The sequence below is a fragment of the Neopsephotus bourkii genome, unplaced genomic scaffold (assembly GCF_033783945.1).
Source record: "Neopsephotus bourkii isolate Nb327-2 ecotype Australia unplaced genomic scaffold, CSIRO-AGI_Nbou_v1 NB_1376, whole genome shotgun sequence".
Taxonomy (NCBI): Eukaryota; Metazoa; Chordata; class Aves; order Psittaciformes; family Psittacidae; genus Neopsephotus; species Neopsephotus bourkii.
This window is the reverse complement of record NW_026901855.1, coordinates 2733829-2750502: the sequence shown is the minus strand read 5'-3', so window position 1 is coordinate 2750502 and position 16674 is coordinate 2733829. Positions and strand designations below refer to the sequence as shown.

The window sequence follows — 16674 nt, the reverse complement described above, 5'->3', positions numbered from 1 at the left end:
ACCTTTGAGTCACCTCTCTGCCCTTGCAGTCTCAAATTATGAGCATGCACAAGTCTTATGCCACCATCATTTTCCCCTACATTGTCTAAAGCTTCTTGATATTTATGCTCCCTGTCATTCATCATCAGACCTCCTTTCATATTGCTTTTAGCACTGATCAACTGCCTTTGCCACTCCAAACCTGCCTTAAAATCCACTTAGTCACTCAATCGACTTCTGGCAGTCAAAGCAGTTAAACAGATCAAACAATACATGAAAAAAACCTGTAAGTGGCCTCTTTCTGCAGAAAACAATTCACATGATATCTTGGAACAGTACTTCAGGACAGATCAGCACTGGAAATACAAAATTATTATCTTGCAAAAGGTAATACCTTGCCAACAAGTCTTCTCCGACCTTTTCGGAGACAACGGGCAGCAGCTCCTGGAAGGCGATTCAGGCGAGCATGAAATCCTGAAAACCAAATCCAGAAAAAATGAGCAATGAATACAGCAGATTCTTCCTGACAAAACCACCAGGAAAAACAGTTCAGTGGTCAACTCAGATCCTCTGTTCTCAATCTGCAAGAGGTAGATATTCCCATTTATGCACAAATCAAATAAAACCTCTATTTAAAAAAAACCAACAAACAAACAAACAAAAAGGCTCAAGAATGTGGGCAGCTGCTATTCTAGTATACTCTCCAGTATTACAGCTATTTCTAATTGGATCATGAAAAAAAATAAATATCACTAGTGCATTTAATGCATTTAAATTGCAGAGCCTGTGACCAGAATCTATTCTTGCCATCACATCAAAAGTTCTCAAACTCATGGCATTCCTTATGGACCTCACCTCTCTGAGCTGGCCGTGAGGGCAAAAGGAACATGGAATCCGAGAGCTTGTCCAGGCCAGAGTCAATACGTTCCACTTCAGATCGGTGGTCAGCTCCCCACTTGGGAAGAAGGTTGGGGACAGTGAACCCTGGAACACATTCTCCTTCATAAAACCAATCACTTTGCTCATCATCTCCTAAAGAAATGGGATGGAATTAGCCACAAGTAAGATCAATGTGCCCTGTGACAGCCCCACAAAACATTACAGATAGCATTCACATTTCTGGATGTGAAACAACTGAAGTCTCATTAGGAATTCCTTCCTGAAGAGCCTTATATTTGTATTCCATTTCAATGATCTGCAGTAACTATGGGGCCTCACTAAATCCTTTAAACTATCCAACTCATCAGTCTACAGAATTTCCCTATAGAACAAAGCCCTCTTTATAGACCTGCCTAGGGCAGCTTCAGCACTCTGTTGCAACTGCATCTCATCAACCTCAGTTCAATGTTGTGTGATGTCTTATGCAGAACTCTTCCTCTGAAGTAATTACTGTGACAGAGGTAGAGGCCAATCATTTGGCACACGTTATAGGCTGTCACAGGAGACACTTCGCAACAGAAGACCAGGCTCACAGAGCAAGAAAAAGAAGCATACTCACTAATGAGAAAGATCCCTACTCTCCTAAGACAGCAGCTAAGAGGAAAACACACAGGTATTAAAAATGGTCACTCTGACTGTAAGTCCTAACCATGCTGTGAGTGTTTCTTCATCAAAATTTTTTATAATCTGTCAGAACTATAAACCTCTTCAAAATTAGAGCAGCAACAGAAGTCATGACCAAAGTTCCATAAAGCAGGGTCACTGTAATTAATGCAGCTGCAGTCTAAAAATAAGTGCATCATCATTCATGGTAAATCTGCCTCGCCAGAAACTGAGAGGAGTAGCACATGAGCAGCATAAGAAAAAAGCAAGAAGGTGGCAAATACCCTGACTCATATAACAAACAATCCCATGTAATTGCAAGGTACCTCACATTGCCTTAAAAAACTAACACACCTGACTTGGGAAAACTCTCACTTGCCTACCACTAAGTCCCAAGTCAAGCATCTCTACCTACTCTCCTTTCCTCATGAAGTTATACTCTTTCTCACTGAAGTCCATTATGCATGCCTACACATCTTGCCAGACAAGAAAAAAAAACAGAAGAAAAAGAAAAAAAAGGGGAAAAAAGCCTCACCCTAGTAAGAATGCTGCAGTCTTTCACATAACAGAAGAGGCAATACCCAAAGCCAACTCCGAGCAACAACAGGTAAGACAGGCAGAACACTTTTTCCCAGTTATGACATTGCTTTTTATTTCTGTGGTATGTCAGCTGACCTACCATGCTTGTAACAAATATATTTTTAAATATAAATATCCCTATCCATCTCATAGTAAATTAAGACTAAGTAATGTTGAATAGTTAAGTGTTCAAAATTTGTACCAAATTATCACAATTTTGCATCTATCAGCATAGCACACCCTTCTATCTTGAATCACTACTTTCACAAGACAAACATTAACAGTTAGGGTCATATGCTAATACATCCACCATGAGATATCACAATGCACCAAAAATTTACAATCAAATTATAAACTAGGAGCATTCTCTGCTCACAGAAGTGCACTGGTAGCTAGAATTGCAAAGACAGCCTATTTAATTAACACCAGCACAAATATTGCATGACGTAACCTCAAAAGAAGTGGAGGGGTACTACATTCAATTGAAGTACACTGCTGGCTTAAATTTCCTGTTTTTTACTTTGGAATTGTACCAGAAAACTACTTCTAAGATGATGATCAATGACAAGAAACCCAAAACTTGACAGTTTTGTACTTTCTTCATCACACTAGAGAACTATTGTTTACTATGTATGACTAGAAATAGCCAAAAAAAAAAAAAAAAAGAGAGAGAAGGAAAGGGAGATGTTTTTTATTTAACTCGAAAGTGCAACATTTTTTTATCCTTTTTAACATAACTGCAATTTAAAACATCTTGTCCATAAAGCTATTACAATATAAACTGTTTGAACAGGGGCCTGATGGGTAGGATGTCAGATCTCTTCTAGTACCTAGACAAGGGAGGCTGTAATTGGACTTTATTTATTTATTTAAGGAGTATATTCTATGTGCTGTATTGGGTATCCTACTTCCAGTAGCAGCCAAAAGTTAGTATCTAAAACGGGGTATAAAACCAGAGCAAGTATATAGGCCAAGCATACAGACAAGTATATATATATATATATATATATATATATATATACTATCCAGTCTACATCAATCTTGTCCCAGGTGATGAAGTAAAAATTCAACACTTAATTCACCACCCTGCTTCACCATCTGATACACAAGTGCTCACTAATTTCAGCCCCCCCAGAGCAGTCATCGGTAAAAAGAGAGGACAAAAGATTCCACTTTTCTGTTGTTTTTGAAGGACAGGAGGCTGGAAACAAAGGTCAAAGCTGATATTTGAAATCCCCAATTTTCAGGAAAATATTATAGCCACCTAAGATCACAACAGATCAGCCCTACAGCCTAACATACCATCAGAAAACATGGAAGCATATTTGCTATCATTGTGTTGTCCTCACACACACATACCCGGGTCAGTAACAAGCTAGTAAAAGCAGCATCTCCTACTGAGTTATTGATATTACTTCCTTTAGCATTCATATATTCCCAGAAGGTATCTCATCCAAATCTTAGCTTGTGAAATGAGACAGAATCAGAATGCACACCAGCAAAAGCTGCACAGAATTGCAGGGTCACATTCCACCTGCTCCTGAGTGCCTGTGTACCTACTACAACCTCTTTCATACTTACTTCTTCCATATGCCCCATGAACTGGACACTAGGCTGTCACTGATAAATAAAACAGTTTACATTCCACACTCAAACCTCCTAAGAAACTATTTCTGCAACAGACACTGAAAATACTAGACTCAACCAATGTGCATAAGAGTAAGGGAGGAATGCGTATTTAAAGAAATAAAGCCTAACACACACTGCTGTTGTCTTCCTAGCACAATCTGTTAGGTGATTTGTCGGTACTGATTTTTTTTTCCCACATCATCTCTCCCTGCTCATAGAGAGAAACAACTAACATAGTCTCTAACAGAATACAGACAACAATTACATGTAGAGAAACAAATCATAAACTCTGCTCTTTATAAAGAGCTCTTAAACTTCTCTTGTATTTCTGTGCCTTTCCATCATAATAGTTTCTTATATTTCAAGTATTATTGATCCAATATACAAACTATCTCAGCAGGAAGAGCGCACTGTTATCAACCTTTGTAGCCCTCAGCTCACTTCTTAAATTCTATGCCCTCCCAGCCACTGGCCTTTCTCCCATACGTCCCTCTCTATCCCTCTTCAAACACAGATCTTTTTCTGTATTTGTGAATAAAGTAAAAGAAATTCCCCATGAACACATGAGAAAAAACAGGACAGTCGTTACCTTGACGGCCCTCATCATTGGTAAACAGGCCAGTATCACTGCTGCTGCATACACTGCTGGTTTCACTGGAACAAAAACAAAACAAAAAACCCTATTGTTACAACTGCAGCAGATATCAAACAAAAAAACACTTTATTGCATTTTACTAGCTTCTCTGAACCCAAAATACTCTAGCTATCTCACAAAAAAAAAAATGCATTTCAGATATCTGGCTGGCTCTAGCATGGGGCATAATTGCTTTCTGTTAAAACCTAGCAAGCTGCAACACTTGAAAAAAGAATCCTGTAGCTAGTATAGTTCTAAGTTATCAAAAAGTAATTAATACAATGGCATTTGCCTCAGGTACTAGAGTTAATAACCTAACTATGACATTGTCTGGAATACTCACTAGGAAATTAAGTGCAGTTAAAAACTCTGTCCTTGGGTCACTTAACAGCTAACTGAAAACACTCTGAAGGTTTCTACTTCAGATTCCTTTTTCTCAAAATGTTATACAGGTACATAAACTTCCCCTTCAATCTATGGCAACTTTCATTTTATTTGGAGGGAAGAGTAGCTAGTACATTTACAACTCTTTAGCTAAATACCTTAGCACAGCATGACTTGCTGCTGCTGAATGCAGCCTCATTACAGAACGATTTCCATTTGTTGAAGAGGTTACAAAAGACTTAATTCTTGAACCAAAGAATTAAACTAGAAATTAATGTGTAGAAAGCGTTAATTGACTGTAAAGCTGGATGAATATCTGTAGCAGATGTACATGCTCAGGTCAGTCCCAAGCATCTGATGGCTTTAATGCCGATATTAAATCAATCTTTGGACACTTTGAGCAGTAATTCCTCTGGACTTGGCGAAGAGATATCAGAACAAGAGGAAACTACTTAATGCCCACCCTCCAGCACTAAGGCCCTAGATGCAAACATCAGACATAACTCAGCACTAGAACCAATCTCTGATCAGGGCATGCTGTTAGAAAGCACCTCTGGGTCCCTCTCTTTCAGAGAAATCGGATCATACTAAACACCAGTATCAGCTGGATAGTCCTTGATTCAGAAAGCTGAATGATGAGCGTCCACAAGATACATCACCCTAAAGAATTGCAGGCAGCTAATAAAAACCCATCTTGTGAGCATAATACTGCTCTTAGAAAACACACTCCAAAGCACAGCCAAATCAAATCATCATGCTGGGTATCTACAAATTCTGGATCTTCATCATTGTATACAGGCCATTTAAACCTGAAGGATGAACAGTTTGTACATTATTCCCGCATTTTAGTATGTAAACTAATATAAAGTTCCAAGTCAATCCCTTACGAAGTCTGGCTATCCAGTCACCCTCCCACATATACACCACAGCAATGAAGGCCAAGGACTGAGAACCATGAGTCATTTGTTTCATTCCTAGCTCTCCTACCAACTCACTGTATGACCCTGGGCAAATCTCTTAGCGTGTCTGCTTTCCCTTTTGAAAGCCTGGATTAACAGTCCTCACAAGCAGCAGATGCGAGGATTGAGTGGCTGCTTCATAAGGGTTTTAGCATCCTCAGAGGAAAGGTGCCTGAGAAAGGAAAAAGCATTGTCAAGATTCCAGATCATATCAAGAGTATTTTAAGCATCCTGTTGTACTGAGAGCTCTCTAGTTCCCTATAGATACACATTACTGCCAGTGTTTTATTGGAACAGACTTTCACAGATCTCACCCTCGTTACCACCCCTTTTACACTTCAGGGCTGAACAGAAACTAGACTCCACACAAGCCTCCCTGCAAGTCCAGTAAGCACTGATTAATGACCTCCACTTGCAAAGGAGGCTACTTACCTTAACCATGAAATAATGAATGCTATTGATTCGACAAGCTACTGCTATAGAGTGTTATTGATCACCCAATCTTTGGTTAAAATGGTCCTCATTTAGCAATTTCACTGTCGTAAACACCTGGAGCAAAGCATGCTTGTAATTAAATAGTTTGGGGGAGTTAAAGTGAGAGCTGATGGACAGAGATCTCAGGTTTCCCCCATTTATTCTTTTGCCTGAGCTATTGTTTGTGTCAGGAGGGATATCGATTTTCTATAAAAATAAGAAAACAAGAGGCACTGAGGGGCTGCAGAAGGTCAGTCTGGGCTGGAGAAGGAGGGGAAGCTGAACACTCTGTCTTTGTCACTTGCCTTCCAAGGGAGGAATTTTTTCTTTACAGAGAGACTGACCTCCAATTCATCAGTTTAGCCAGGCTCTTGACTGCCACTGCAGGCTGTCATCGAAACAGCTCCCTTCCAAAGGGTAAAGAAATTACTTCACGCTCACGATGAGCACTGGCTATACTTCCAAGCCAGAATACTGTAATGGTTTTGACTGAGATAGTTAATTTTTCCTCATAGTACCTCATGGTGCTATGCTTGGATTTGTGACCGAAACAATGCTGATACCACACTGACACTTTGGTTATTGCTGAACAGTGTTTAAACAGTGCCAAAGCCATCTGCTTCTCACACTGCCCTACCAGTGAGCAGGCTGGGGGTACACAAGAGGTTGGGAGGGGACACAGGAGGGACAGCTGACCCTAACTGACCAGAGGGATATCTCATACCGTATGGCATCATGCTCAGAAATAAAAGCTGGGAGAAAGAAAAGGGGTGGAGTTTGTCTTATCAAGTATCCATTACACATAAAAGAGACCACTTTTCTGGAGATGAATAAACATCTGCCTGCCTTCTTTTGCATACCTTTTGCTTTACCTATTAAACCAACTTTACCTCAATTCACAAGTTTTCCCCCTTTTACTCTTCCAATTCTCTCCCTCACCCCACTGTGGGGTGCGTGAGCGTGCAGCTGTATGGGGCTTAGTTGCCTATCCAGGTAAAACCACAACAAATACATTAGCATCAAGCCAGTGAAGTCACACAGCATTGGTGGGTCAGTACAGTCCCCAGTCACATTAGGAGTTACGGTACTTGAGAGTAGATTAGACAAACTGCGCACATCTCACTAGTAAGCACACCATTCAAAGTGATTTTTTTCAGACAGCTCTTGCACTGTATTTTGTTCTGCCCTCAAGCCAAACCCAGGCCATACTGGGAATACTCAGCTTAGACCAAAAACAGAAGGAACTTCAGTACTCAAAATATAATTTCCCTTTGCTTTATCATGGCTGCAGGGAATCTCAAAGCATTAAGAGACAGAAGGGCAAGTTACTTCTAACAGTCTTAGCAGTTCATCATCACCTTTGTACAAATACACAAATGGCTACTTCAGCTAAGACCACTTGCTTCCTCTGTTGTTTCCAAAATCATTTATAAATCAGGCTTTAAGACATATCATTACCCAATGTAGAATGACCATTGTTCCCTCCTCATGCTCCTGCACATCCTTCCTACTCTCAATTTGTGTTCACCTCCTGCCATGTCTGGCAAACAATTTCAAAGAATTCATTTTGTGAACACTTTGAATTACAGCTCTGCAGCACATCTTCCTCCTGGGAAAGACTGGGCACAGTCCCACAAGCAAGCTAAGTAAAACTACCTCATCATTAAGGATCGATATCCAAAGCTTTCTCAGTGAATGACAGTTTATCTACTGAATACAGTAGGGTTTTGATCTGATTTAGGATGAGGAGCCTTTTGGAAGGCAAAGAAATGCTGGCTATTTTAGCATATACAGAGATATGTTCCTATATAACAAAGAAAAGCAAGTGTCAGTAGAAAGGATGCAAAAGGTGATAAAAAAACCAAACAAAAACCAACCCGTAATTCTGAATATACAACTTAGTTTGCCTAAAACCACGTTACTTCTGACACCCGCCACTGCTAGAGAAGTGAACAGTAGTGGAACCAGTTCAGTCTCAAAGTGTTTCGTAAATCACCAGATTACTACAAACTGCTTCCTGTCTTCCTGACTTCTGAAAGCCATATCAGTCACTTTCCCTCCCATCAACTGGGGATCACAACCATACCATTCACTCTTCTGAGCACCCAATTTTCTTCTCCCTTCCTCAGGATATTATGCCCTTACCTGTGCAAGGTACTTCTCTCATGATAGCATGACAAACAGCTAGAGCACAGCAAGTGAGGTAAACACAGCCAGTTTCACCCTGCTGCTACCAGCAATGTGCTATATTTAGAGCAGCAGAGACCAAAGCATGATCCTCCACTGCCATGAGGGCTACTCTGCAGTTAAGAGGGTTGTATGTATTTCTCTCTCCAACTTTGACCCTCCCTAGTGAGTCACAGCACAGATCACACATGTGGTGTTGGAGAGGTCAAATATTCAACCCCTGGCTTTCCAGAGAATCCCAAGGATTTGGCAGCTGATGGTAAATGTTACTTGATGCAGACACTTGCATAATAATTAGTTTGAGAGGAAGGGACAACTGAGATAGAACAAAGCAATCTCCCAGCATGGCCCTCAAGTAAAAGTCCAAACAAAGCTGTTTATTTACTCTTTCAAAGGCTGTCACAAATAAAGGCTGGATAAAAGCCTACTGGTTTAAGTTCAAGTTTGACATGACAGAACAGGCTCTGACTGGCGGGAAAAAAGTCTGAAGGCACACTGTCCATCACTGCCACATCAAGTAAGAGAATCTCTCAGTCCATCACCACTGACATGCAACATTCATGGGTAGTCAGCACATTCCCTTTCCTGGACTACCAACAAACAGCTCTGAACAGACAGAGTATTTTTAACAGCTAGTAGTGAAGAGGCATTGATTAGTCTCTTGAAAAGGCCCACAATGCACTTCCTTTTTAATCAAACAGTAGCCACTTCTTAAAGAAAAAAATTACATCTTTGCTACTTCCTACCTGTGCAGATTACATACCAAACACAGAGTCAGTAAAAATGCAATAGTGATCCCCCAGATGAGGACAGAGAGGACGTATTACAACCTACGCTTTTCACAGGCTCCCAAAAAATACTATTGAGAAGTTTGCACTTCCAGCTATTATTCACAAAGCCCTCAATAACCACTCATCTATCCTGACAAACTACAGGAGCTAGACAGCCAGAACACTTAAGTGAACCTTACCCTATGAACAATTATACTGGATCACGCAGTTATACTTTCCAAATCTACTGTCCTCTGTTTGATAGTGCCCACTACAGCGGATGTATGAGAAAAGAATATGAGAACATGACAAACACAGACCAGCTGTTTCCTCTGTATATTTCTCCAGGTTCTATCAGTCAGCAGTTTAAGGACTTCCTGAGCCAGATCTTACATCTGGACTGTAATGCTTAACAGACCCTAGTAAATCTATGCTCCACATTCCCCTTTTGGACATACTTAAATTTTTGACATCCAAAATGTCCCACAGCAGAGTTCCAAACCTTGTGTTTCATGAAAAAAAAACACCAAAAACAAAAACCCTACCAAAAAAATTGTTTTTAAATATTTCCTCAATGTCTCCTGCTTCTTACACAATAATTAGCAAATAAACAACTTCATTCACTTTCTGTATTTCATTCATTAACAAATCTCCTCACTTTGATTCTCAGTAGTTGTTTCTTTTCTAACTTGAAAAATCTTTTGTACAGAAGCAGTTTTATAACCTCAAACCTTCTATGGAAAGAATAAAAGTCACACTCCAGGGGAAAACTTCCCAAGTGACACAAATTCAGGCCATGACATCTACACCTCTCATTTTCATCTCTTGTATGAGATTCTGACACAAATTCAAAGGTCTCCAAAACTGGACACAAAGACATGCCAGACTCCACTGTTAGCACAGCCTTATCCTGGTACGCTTCCCCCCGATTTTATTGTCTTGCCACATTTTCCCCATAGCTAGCCTTTCAAGGCACTTTTCCAGATCCAGAGCTCAGATGGAGAACTGCAAACAATGATGTTTCAACTGAGGTTCACACAGTACCTGCACAGAGGGCTAGTGGCCATGAGGGAAGAGATCTGATCTGTTTCTATTATAACTTACAGTAAACTCTGAAAAGAAATTGAGATCAGCTCATATCAGTCACACAAGTGCCAAGGGTGGATTTACTCTCCAAAACTCAGTTCACAAGCATGCCACTTTGCAGCTGCAGGGCTGTAAGACATTTCAGAGGGCTTCTTGTGTAACAGGAGCCAAAAACATATTGACTTGCCAACTTTTCAAGGAAGCATTTCAGGTCAGCAGTACAGCATTGACAGGAAAGACTTGGGAAAAAATCTGCAGTTTAGAAGTAGCAGAGATATTTCTCCTCTTCAAAAAGAAAGCAGCACTGAATAATTTTGATAAGAACTTCTTAAAAGCAAAGCACAGGATTTTACAAGCAGCTGCAAGCAATGCAGCCAGTCTGACAAGCACAGGGAAAAAACTGAGATCTCACCATTCTGACATGTTTTCATCTGAGCCCTGTTTCTGTTCATCAGCTTCACACTCCATCCGCTCCTTCCTTCCCCCTTTGCTGAGGAAGGGCCTGTTCTCTCCTGATTCACAAAGGCTGTGACTGGATGATGGCCAAGGGGCATTTTCTTTCCAGCGAGAAAGACGCTGTTTCTTGGCTGATTTGAACCTGCAGCCCCTCTCATAACTCCATTCTGACACCCTAAGCTTTTGCTGGAGACTGGCAGCCACCTCCGATGTCACACGTTTGACTTTCCGTCGGCGTCTGAGAGGTCGACAGGGCGCGTTCTCTGTAAAGGAATCTGACTCATGCCACGAGTGTTGCTTGCTTCTCAGGGTGGCATTAAGAGCAGGGTGTCGTTTGACGACCGCTGTGTCATCGGAGTCACTGAAATTGGCTGTCAGCACCTCACGACAATCCTTGATAGCTTCGTCCAAGCTTGACTCTGAGGCCTCGCTGAAGCAGCAGGCATGCTCTGCCTGATGCGTGAAGTCTGAGCGGCGTTTACGACCCCGTCTCTTGCGAAGCTGACGCCGCTGCTGCCGTGGGCTTAGGGCCATCTCTTCCCATAGCTCATCCAGCTTGTTTTGTTCTGAAGTCTGCTCTAAGGCTGAGGCCAAGTCATGCACCAGTTCATCCATTGGCAATGTCTACCAAAAGTGACAACAAACAATTAGCAGCAGCCATAAATGCTGCTACCAGCACACCACGAGACTACAGTATGCTACAGCCTTTGTAACATTAACCAAGTTATGTACTTACTTTGGAGTTGTCTTGGAGAACTCAATGCAGGACAACTGCTGCTTCCTGGGCTAATGCTCACTCCTTCTTGCAAGCATTATAACCCTCTTCTAACCATGGCAGCAGAGATCTCGCTACTGCAGCAGTTGGGTCAAGTGCTCTGTGTCCAAAGAGGCCTTAATGTTGCATCTTTTACACTGAAGCAGCAGGCTCCATTACACATCTTAAGGGTATCGGAGCCTACAACTACCTGGTGTCAGTAAGCCACACAAAATGGTTAGCTTGCTCAGCAAACAGACCAAGTCTTCCAAAAAAGAGACAAGCAGCAAAGCTGAGAGCAAAACATACAGTAAAAAAGGGAGTCTGCAAAACATCAACAGCAAACCAAGGCATAAGACCCCAAACTCCTCAGAATAGAGTGTATGAAACAGTGTATGAAGCAGTGTATGAAACAGAGCCCGAACCCCTACTGCCAAAAAATCCCACCTCTTCCACCTCAGAGCTGTCACTGTTCCAATTCCAAAGTCTTGGCCAAATCCCTCACGTCACAACCTTCCTCTCCCCACCAGTGAGCTGCAGACGTGGAATTTCTCTCCTCACGTCCCACCGGGCTCACAAACACCCGCACCCTGGTGAAGCACCTGCTGCCGCAGGCCGCCTCCCTTACACCGAGCACCCTCGGAGACCCAGCCACCACACCGTCTCCCTCCCCTGAGCAGAAGACGGTATTTTTACCGAGCAAGCCTTGCCCCTACCGAGAAACCCTACCCTCACCGATCCGCCGCCGGGCCTCACCCCGACCCCACTCACCGGCCAGCGCCCCGCTCCGCCAACCCCGCGTCAGCGGCGCTTCCGGCCTCACCGGGCCACTTCCTCCCCTTCCGCCCCGCCTGAGGGGCGGGGCGGGTCTGGCGGCGGCGGCGGCAGGGCGGGAGGCGTTGGTCTCAGGGTCGGATCAGCCTTCTTCCCTCGGCCGATACCAAGCTCACAGTTGCTGAAGCCGTTCCCAAACGGCTCCATTTCGGTGCTGGCACATTAGTTGTGTGTATCAGGATGGAAATCATCTCCTAAATTAAACCTCACAGTGTTACTCCCCTCTCCTTAAGCCTTGCACCTCTTTTCCTCTCATCAGTCCCGTTTTACACACCAGAGTAAAGCCAGGTGTGACCCTGCCACTGTCCAGTTTTGCTTGTCCTTTTATTTCCCACTTTCCATGTGGGCTTTTCGTGTTTTTTTTTCTTAACCCAGGTGGCTGCACTCTCAACACTGGTTCATTTTTAAAGTAACATTCTCTGAGGCAGGGTATCACAGGCTTTGCCAAAGTCCAGATACATTATGTTTGTGGTGTTGGCTTCACTAACTCTGTAAGTTCAACCAGAGAAAGTAATTAGGTTGTCTGACATGATTTGTGCTCTATAAATCTGCGCTTCTGCTTATTGCTCATAGATCTCTTCTCCTTTGTTATATTTACATTTTTTCTCCTTCTATTCCATCATGTCACCAGGAACAGAAGTTACTCTGAAAGGGTGATAATTGCCAGAATCACTGCCTCCTCCCCACTTGCCCCCCAAAAGACTAGCACAGCACTTGTTTTTCCTCAGTCCTCTGGCACCCTCCCTAGTTTGTCAAGATACTTAAAAAATCACCGAATCCTTGAGTTTTCCATTGATTCCTACACCCCAATAACACAGCCATCGTTTCGCTTCAATGAGCTTTCTACATCCGTTTCTTTAACTAGTCCTTCGTGTCAGCCTGAGCTGTCATGTTAACATTTTCATTACCTTTTAGTTCTCTGCAAAATTTCTTTGAAAAAGAAACATTAAAAGAAGAAAAACAGTCATTAGGTAGATCATGTTTATCCAATTTTCAATAGCTGACTTCATTTAAGTTGTTTTCTGCACACAAATTTGTGTAAAATTCTGTTCTTTTGTCTTTTTAACCCTTTCTATGGCAGTAACTCATCCTACTTGCCTGCAGTATTTCGTTTTCCTGTCAGTTTCCTATTTCCAATCCAGGGGTTTTCTTTTTACTCTCAGATCTGAGAGCCAATCCCTCCTAAAATCTAATCCTGTTTCACCGCTGCAATCCTTTTTCATGCTTCAGGATATAAAACAGCTACAAAATGTCTGGGTTAGAGAGAAACTCCCCTGATGGGAAGGTTATTCTGTAAACATCCACTTCAGAGCTTCTTACCCCTTCATTTCAAGCCCTTGGTAGTGGCTGCCATTCCAGGCAGGATAACAAACCAGACAAACAATTGTGTACAAGAAATCCTGGTTTTGGATGTCCTGGGGAGGTGGCAGCAGATGCCCACTCTATTATTTTCCCTTTATTTTCCCAGCTAGTTCTGTGCTGTTTCTGTCAGTTAACAAACTGTTTGGCAACTGCTATAAATTTTGCTTCACCTTTCCAATTTTTTGCCATTTTCAACACTTCAAATTTCAGCAGACATTGGCAGTGTTCAACCTGAGTAAGACAACAGACTTGTGTGCAGGGTTGGTTTTCTGAGAGAGGAACAAGGCTAAAGCAAAAGACAGGGCAAAGCTGCTTTTGCAATTGTAAGAGTTCCAAGAACTAAAATGAGCATATATGTATACAGGGAAAAATCAGAAAATTAGGAATAGGAATTTGAGAAATATAACAGGGCAGTTGGGGTAATCCAGTGTTGAACAGTTCATGGTATTTCTGTCCTCTTTTACAAGGTTCACTCTGACATGGGCCAGTGACCATAAATTTTGAATCCTTGCCTGTATTCAACTTCATCCTGTATCCCTGGCAAATTGCTCTCTGAGCAATTTTGAGGTTCACTGCATGGACAATGGGAACTGGCCCATCTTCCCAGGGCTAGTTTTGCAGGGGAAATATTCTAGGGATACAAAACGTTCAGCACTCTTGCCCAACTGGATTGCTTTCTGCCACTGGACTTTGTACATACAGTTTGTTTTTTCTGCCCAGAGACTGTGGTCACCAGTGCTGAACTATTGCTGAGCCTGGAGGCAGGAAAGGAGATATTAGTGGTGAGGGACGCTTCTGAGGCAAACAGGAGAGGAAGCTTGGTTTTATGCTAGCAGCGTATCATGGCAGAGCCTTTGCCAAGCTTCCTCCCTGGCGGACAGCAGGAGAGGTACAGCCCAGCAGGACTGGGAGAGCAGAAGGGTCATTGCTCTACCCCAGCAAATGCTCTGCCTGGTCCCATGGTGCTTCTCAGCAAAAAGGGTTAAAAGGAAAAAGAGAGAGACAGAAAGGGGACAAGAGACAAAGGGAGGAATAGAGTCAAAAAATGTGCCGTGAAGCTTCTTGCAGCAAAATGCGGAGAAAGTCATTTCCAACTTCTTTCATCTTGGAGATGAAGCCACTAAATAAAAGGGCAGCGCAGAACACAAGGGCTTTTAATCTGTCTCATCTCCTTCATAATAACTGCAAATTTTCCCTGGGCTCCTGGGAGTGAGCCTCTTTCCTCTGTCTTTGCCTTATCTCCCCCCTCCATATTTCACAGCCGGCTCGGCTCCCCTCACTCGGCTGCCCCCGGCCTAGTCTCTGAGCGGCCTGTGGGAGCCACCAGCTCCCAGGGCCTCATTGTTCCCGGCTTGGGAGGAAGCTCAGGGAGGGAATTGAAGGCAAGTCAAAGGGAAACGGCATCATCGCTGCTTCATTAATGGGAACCTTTCAGCAGAAAACATATCAGAACGAGGTCTTTTCAGAGGCAGTAATTAGCAATTTGGAGCCTTCCCCCCTCAGGAGATGCAGCTGCGATCTAACAAGTGGGAGCAGTGCTCGCCTCCTTTTACACTTCATATTTATTGTTTTTCATTTTCTCCATCTTCCTCCCATTGTCCAGCCTCCTTCTAGCTTCCAGATAAGGGCCCTTTATTAATCACTCCCTTTTAATTCTTCATTAATGATAATAACTTTCTCTGGTGCACGGAGAGGAGTTAATCTTTCCTGGGTATTGAGAAAGGACAGGGCTGAAAGGGAAGGAGTGAAGAAGTGCATGGTGGACAAGGCTATACCGCTACGTTTCTCTCCCACCTCACCACCCGGAAGGAGTTTCTGAAGACTTTGGCTGTGGAGCTGACATTGGAAAGTCTCAGGCTGTCAGTTCGGTCAATCTGTGTGGGCTTGGTAGCTGTACCCTGGTTCAGAGATGCAGTCCTTACCAGAAACAGGTGTGCTAGAGGCAGAGACCTTCTCTGCATGTCTTTGCCAAAAAAACACAACCCAGTATTGATGTGACTAATAGGTTGTGTCATCTTGTAAGAATGCTCCCTCAGACACCTTCAAGGCCCTGTTTCTCAACTGCCAAGGCTGCCCAAGCTTAAACGGCACCTGAATGTGGAAATAAATGGTATCTGGGAGGCCCTGCACAGGCTAAGACCCTCCCTGGTGCCTCCTCCAGCCACTAGGACAGTGTGCCTTGGACTGTTCCTGTCTGGAGGTGCCAGTTCACCAACATGGACATCTGTGTGAGGTGGCTGCTGCCAGGCCTGTTCAGCACAGGCAGCCCAGTGGCAAAGCTGAGCGAAGATGGCAGATGGCAAGGAGGGGAGGAGGCTGTCATGCAGGCTGTGGCCATGTGTGTGGGCCTACAATCAGTGAATACCAGCCCCAAAGACATGGCTAAGGGGTGCCATAATACCCAAGATGACTTAGCTTCTTTACTAGTGTTTTATAGCACTGGCTTCATGGGAGCCCCTGCTAGTAAAGGCCATGCAACTGATCTTGTCTTCTAATGGTAGCCTCAACCCTTTCTGGGTAGCTTGGTGTGCCACTTCCAATTAAGAATATTTTATTCCTACCAAATATGAGAAAAAAAGGGAAGTATGCAACTGTTACCAGGATAGGTGGCTCCAGAACCTCACGGAGGATTGTCAGGTTAGCAGCAGTGGAAAAGACTGAGGGAAGGGAACAAAGGCAGGAGCCAGGAGAACCAAGGAGAACCCAGGAGCTTCAATAAAGGAGCTCAAGCTCATCAGCCAACTGCAGAGACAGCTCTGGGGCTGGCTTTTAGGGCTTGTGGTTTGCCAACAGCATCTCTGCATGAGGGCAAAAGCCTTGACGTGCATATAGGAAATGGAAGAGGTTTTCACAAGTAACAGCAATAAATTGGATTTGTATTTTAAACCATGCATTTTTCTTTAGACTCACCAAAAGAGATATTCTCTGATCTAACCCTGCAGGCCAGCAAGGTCTGTCAAATCACCTCCTCCACCCTTGCTGGCCCACTAGTCATAAAGATGCTTTGTACCTCCTGGGACTGCTACCTGCCTTCACATGTCTGGG

General features: G+C 43.1%; 1 protein-coding gene across 5 annotated transcripts in view; it reads right to left on the bottom strand.

The window, feature by feature from the left end:
* Nucleotides 1-12287, bottom strand: part of GPATCH2L (G-patch domain containing 2 like) — a 33805-nt gene extending 21518 nt beyond the window's left edge. Inside the window, exons 1-6 of one of the 5 annotated variants that reach the window (XM_061367426.1) lie at nt 12205-12257; nt 11416-11644; nt 10636-11303; nt 4319-4383; nt 835-1011; nt 374-453 (exon numbers count right to left, since the gene is read on the bottom strand). In XM_061367426.1, coding sequence (XP_061223410.1) covers nt 374-453; nt 835-1011; nt 4319-4383; nt 10636-11294 — 981 coding nt within the window. In that variant the 5' untranslated portion in view covers nt 11295-11303; nt 11416-11644; nt 12205-12257. Of the gene's footprint in view, nt 1-373; nt 454-834; nt 1012-4318; nt 4384-10635; nt 11304-11415; nt 11726-12204 lie in introns of all 5 variants that reach the window. The other 4 variants (XM_061367424.1, XM_061367427.1, XM_061367425.1 and 1 more) reach the window with 4 other exon arrangements.
* Between the last annotated feature and the right edge of the window lie 4387 nt (nt 12288-16674).